A 6000-nucleotide genomic window follows, 5' to 3' on the forward strand; every position below is an offset into this window, starting at 1 on the left:
TATACTGAATAGTGTTATGAAATTTGCTGATGCACCAAAACATTTTTAGGCATGCCAGATTTAGGAAAAAATCATTAAAATAAAATTTGAACATATTTAGAATCCTATATGAATCCTATATACATGGGCACATGTATATAGTAGATATATATATAGATATATATATATATATATATATATATATATATATATATATATACACACACTAACCAAATATGTGCTTTTTACCAAAATATATATACATATATATCATAAGTTAACCAGATAGCTTTTACTAATATATATTTATTAATACACATACACACATGTGCATATATATATATATGTGTGTGTGTGTGTATATATATATATATATATATATATATATACACAAATATACTAACCAGATATATGTTTTTAATCTATGAGAGGATGAATGGAAAATTATAACAGTTGAAGTAAATATTATAGAGAACCATGGAACTTATGTGATTTAATGTTCTAGAAGTAATATTTGCAAACAGACATAATTTTATCATTGACTCTGTGCTTCTAAAGATGTGCAAATAGTAGCTGCTACTACTGTTACATAGTAGCAGTTAAGGAAGAGTACATTTTATTGGTGATTACAGAAAATATCCCAATAAAAATATTTAGTCATTTATAACTTCCAAAAAACTAAATTTTTAAAATAGCCTGGAAGATTCTGCACAAGATGGAAGGATTTCTAATATTTATGTGCTGACCACATATATTTTTTAAAATCAATGTTCACTATTTATGGCATACTGTAATGCCAAATAAATACAATTCACATCTTTAAAAAGTGGTCTTTTGTCCTGCATTACTGATGTAACTTACAATTTCAGGATAATATTAATATTGAGCCTAGCAACAAGTTATCGTTAAGACAGTACTATTTCTTAGATATCTTTGCATGACAGCAAACCACTTGGGCCATAGTAGGCTCTGAGTAAATGCTGTTGAACTGAATTGTTAAATCAAATTCTCAACATTTCTAAGGTCATGATTGTGTGATTTTTTCAATTTCTTTCATATTTTTCATATAACATCAATAAAGTCAACTATATAACATCAATAAAGTCAACTATTTGTGAATTAAAAATAATTTTACTTTAAGGAATTTTGTAACACTCCAAAAGGTCACTGAATAGGATGTGGAGGTGGAAAATCTTGGACAAGAAGCAATGTTCCGAGAGCACAGGAGTGTCTGAGACATTGCTCTTTTTACTGTAAGAGTTTATAAGACATATTTCCTAGTTATTCCAAACAATAACCAATAGCTAAGAGCTAATGTGACAGTGTGGAAAGCAATTGCAGCATATGAAAATAATTCTTGCAATAATTTAAAAATAAATTATATATATTTTAATGACATTTCTAAGATTTAAGAGTCTCAGTGTTTTTCCTTGGAAGTGTCCTATTTAACGTACATTTGGTTTCTTTTTGTAGTGCTCCTGGAAGTGGCCCCATGTTCAAGTCAACAACTGTTACTGTGAAAGAAAACTGTAATGAAATTGCTCAAAGAGTTGTGGATTCAGCTAACAACCAGCAAGATTTCAAATATACTTTGATCCACAGTGAAGAAAATACTAAAGATGTTACCACTGTTGCTGCAGATCCAGAAAGCACAAATAATTATACAGCAAAAAATAACCAAGTTGGGGATCAAGTCCAGGGAATTCACAGACACAAAATCGGCTTCTCTTTTTCATTTCCAAAGAAAGCATCTGTAAAGCTGGAGTCCTCGGCTGCAGCCTTCTCTGAATACAATGATGATGCCTCTATGGAGAAAGAATTTAGCAGAAAAAGTAGATTTGTCCCCAGCACTTGTCATCTTCAACTATCTTCACCAACAGATGTGCTTTTGAGTTCTGGGGAAAAAGCTAACTCTTTTCCTCCACCAGAGGCAATGAGCACTGAGAAAGAAATTGCTCAAACTCAAGAGATGAAAGAAGTTTCTAATGAAAAAGACCCATTATTATTCCCTTCATTTTGCCAGCTTCAACTCCCTTTTACTTCCAATGCAGAAGATTGCCAAAATTCAGTCCCATTAACAGATCAAATATCACTCGAAGATGTTAGTATTAATGAAGGCATACCTGTGAGTGATAATAGTTCTGAGTTGTTAGGAAATCAATCCACAGTTTTAGAAATGTCTAAGGATTGTATATCTGTGCAAGCTATTACAGAAGAAAACATTAAGAATCATGATTCACCCTCTATTGAAATTGAAAATAAAAATGGTTCTGAGATACTGGACCCTTCAAATACTGAAGAGGGTAATACAATCTTACATAAAAAAGTAGATCTATATAAGAGACCATGTGAGCCCTTTGTACCTGTACTCAACAAACTTGGATCAACAGTTCTTCAGTGGCCATCAGAAATGCTGGTTTACACAAATACCGAGCCATCGATTTCTTATAGCTGCAATCCTCTCTGTTTTGACTTTAAGTCCACCAAACTAAAAAATAATCTAGATAAGAATAAGGTAACCTTAAATGACCTTTCTTCTCAGCAGAAGGGAGAAGACTTTTGCAACAGATCAGTTTCTGATTGCAAGGATACGTCGCTTACAGAAATCGCAGATTGTGAAATTGGTGTCAGCAAAACTGAATACACACAAGTCACTCCTCTTTTAGCTGATGATACTCTTCCCAATAGTTGTGAGTCTGGAAAACATGAGAATATGGGTCAGATGTCTAAAAATATTTCCTGTGGGACAAGGAAAACAGAAAAATATCATTTTACTAGAAATCAAATAAAGCATGACACTATGAATGAGAAATGCAATAAAATCCGGTTGAAAGATACTCATGAACATTGGTTCCATAAAAGTAAAAGAAAGAAAAAAAGGAGAAAGTTATGTCAGCATCATCATGGGCAGAAAACCAAAGAATCAGAAAGTCACTGCAAAATGGAAATGGAAAATAGTTATCCTGATAGAACTAGGAAAAATCCACTGGAACCAATTTCAGAAAGACAATATTTAGCTGCAGGGCAATTATTAGACTCACATAAGTTACCTGAAAAAAAGCCTAAGTCATCATCTATATACTTAAATGAAAATGAAGAAATGTGTAAAACCTGGAATATCGAATATAGTAACAGTGATACCATCAGTTCTAAAAACCATTGCAAAAAGAACACAATACTTTTAAAAGGACAATCGCATCCAACAATGATATATTCTGGGAAGCATAATTTAACATACTCCAGAACTTACTGCTGTTGGAAATCCAGACTGTCAAGCTGTAGTCAGGACCACAGATGCATAGCTCTTCAGAAAAACACAGAGTGTGTGAGTCAGAATCAGCCTGTTAAGAGAGGTTACAATTCTCTCATGAATGAATCAGAAAGATTCCATCGAAAACGTAGACAACATTCGTACTGTTATTCTTCAGATGAAAGTTTAAATCGTCAGAATTATTTACCAGAAGAATTTTTGAAGCCAGCAAGAGCTTCAACTGCTCCCTGTAAGCCTAAAAAGAAAAGAAGGAGAAAAAGAAGCAGATTATACACTGGAGGTGAACCTTTGGAAATCAAAGAAAATACAGATTATTCCATGAAAAGGAGCTCTTCTTTAAGTCATCCAGATGGGATAATGAGTGAAGCGAAAAATGAAGAAATAAAACCACAAGAAGTTGCAAATATTGAAAGGAACTCAGAACAACCAGACCAAGGAACAAACAAATTGATTTTGCATCCTAGCAATCTCTTGCCTTCTGAAACTAATGATGAAACTGAGCAGTTAGTAGCAGAGGCCACTTCTATTGAACTGTCAGGGGCTTCCAATGCTCCTACCACATCTGTCTATGTAGATAGTGCCCCAACGAAAGAAGCAATTGGCAATGCTTTGCCTGAACACAAAGAAAGAAGTGAGACTACAAATATTAATGAAAAGCAAATTCCTTTCAAGGTGCCTAATATCGAAAGGAACTTTAGACAGTCACAGCCTAAATCATACCTTTGTCATTATGAATTGGCTGAGGCCCTTCCACAAGGAAAAATGAATGAGGCATCAACAGAGTGGCTGTGTTATAATTCAGGAATACTTAACACACAACCACCACTACCATTCAAGGAAGCACATGTCAATGGTCATACCTTTGTAACAACAGAGCAAATCCTGGCTCCATTAGCTTTACCAGAGCAAGCATTATTGATCCCACTAGAAAACCATGACAAATTCAAAAATCTACCGTGTGAGGTCTACCAGCACATTATACAGCCAAACATGCTGGCCAACAAGGTCAAATTTACTTTTCCTCCAGCTCCTCTCCCTCCCCCGAGCACACCTCTGCAGCCTTTGCCTTTGCAGCAGCCCTTATGTTCTACCTCTGTAACCACAATCCATCACACTGTTTTGCAGCAACATGCTGCAGCTGCTGCAGCTGCCGCTGCCGCGGCAGCTGCAGGAACCTTTAAAGTGCTTCAACCACATCAACAGTTTCTTTCCCAAGTCCCAGCTCTCGCCAGAACATCTATACCTCAGATCTCAGTAGGAACAGTAGGACCCAGGCTTTGTCCTGGGAATCAGCCAACTTTTGTTGCTCCTCCTCAGATGCCAATCATTCCAGCTTCAGTTCTTCATCCTAGCCATCTGGCTTTCCCGCCTTTGCCTCATGCGCTCTTTCCTTCACTGCTTTCCCCACACCCAGCTGTCATCCCTCTGCAACCCCTCTTCTAGTCATTACCATAAACAGGAAAAGAAAATACATTAAAACCATGGCTATATGCGTGGGAATTCATCTCAATGAATAATTGGATGTATAACTGATGAAAAAAACCTGGCCAAAATATGGCCTTATTGATTTCAATTCATTTACTGTAAGTGTAATGATGCAAATAAATTCTGATATATAACATTATTAAAGCACTGAATAGTTTGAAAATCAATACAATATATGCTGTATATTAAAATGATGTCTTAAGAGTATGTATAATGTACATAAAATATATTTATAGTACTGTAATTTATGTTATAAAGTATGCTCTCCAGTTTTTATTTCTAATCTTTGTGTATTTGCACCTATTTAACGTTTAGACAAAGCTGATGGCACTATGTTTTGTACCATGTTCCTTGAAACTGTAAATTCAGTGAAAAATACTCTTGCAATAAATTTTTGTTAAATATTTAAGTAAATCCAACTTTGGTTTTTAGGTGGTTTTCACTATTTTCAGAATGTGAGTAACAGGTTGTATTCTATTTACATTGTTTCTTCAGTCCAGTTACATCACTGAATCTCCAAGGCCCAACAAAATATCTTTGGAGCTCTGTCAATTCTTGACATCCAGTTCTTGGATGTCAACATCTATCTGATTAAGTATAACAGAGGGTCCACTTTTTTTTCTCTTTGTTCTAATATTTTTTATAATTTGCTATATTTCTTGGCCCTCTAATTAGACAATAAGCCATGAAAATATATGCTCAGGTAATATTAGTATTTGAAAGGATAATAATTCAAAAACTTGCAAAATAGGTCGTATCCAACCAGGAATTCTCATATAGAAGTGGCAAATAATCAAATAAGTGTGCATATAACATTTTGAATATTAAAATTCTCAAACATATCATGTTTGTTTTCAAATGTAACAGGAGACATGAGAATACTGCATGGATTGTTTCAATTTTAACAATTTACTATTCATTACATAACATCTATTCAGGGTATATTAAACAGAATATATATTTGATATGCTCTTAATTGGGAATCTGGAAGTGGAATAGAGGAAAAAAAACAATCCTTCCTTCTGCAAATCTTTCTACAGCTTGTGTTTTAATCCCATTTCCAAATCAGCCAAGAATATTTAGAATTTTCATCACCTTTCCAAATCCTGCTTCATTATTTCTGCAGTATTCTTTATTCAATTGCTCAACACTTTAATAATCTTTCAATAGAAAACCAGGAAATATTACACTATTCCTAAGGACATTTTTAGTATTTGCCTTTTCCAGACCATGCAATTCCATAAAACAAAAATCTCCATCCCTTC

The 6000-nt window shown here is 34.2% G+C and overlaps 1 protein-coding gene across 1 annotated transcript in view; it reads left to right on the top strand.

Moving 5' to 3' along the window:
- Znf804a (zinc finger protein 804A) overlaps window positions 1-4693 on the top strand; it is a 281859-nt gene extending 277166 nt beyond the window's left edge. Inside the window, exon 4 of the mRNA XM_026400733.2 lies at window positions 1453-4693. Within this exon, the coding sequence (XP_026256518.2) occupies window positions 1453-4693 (3241 nt within the window). The remainder of the gene's footprint in view (window positions 1-1452) is intronic.
- Window positions 4694-6000: the final 1307 nt, after the last annotated feature.

The sequence above is a fragment of the Urocitellus parryii genome, chromosome 1 (genome assembly GCF_045843805.1).
Source record: "Urocitellus parryii isolate mUroPar1 chromosome 1, mUroPar1.hap1, whole genome shotgun sequence".
Taxonomy (NCBI): Eukaryota; Metazoa; Chordata; class Mammalia; order Rodentia; family Sciuridae; genus Urocitellus; species Urocitellus parryii.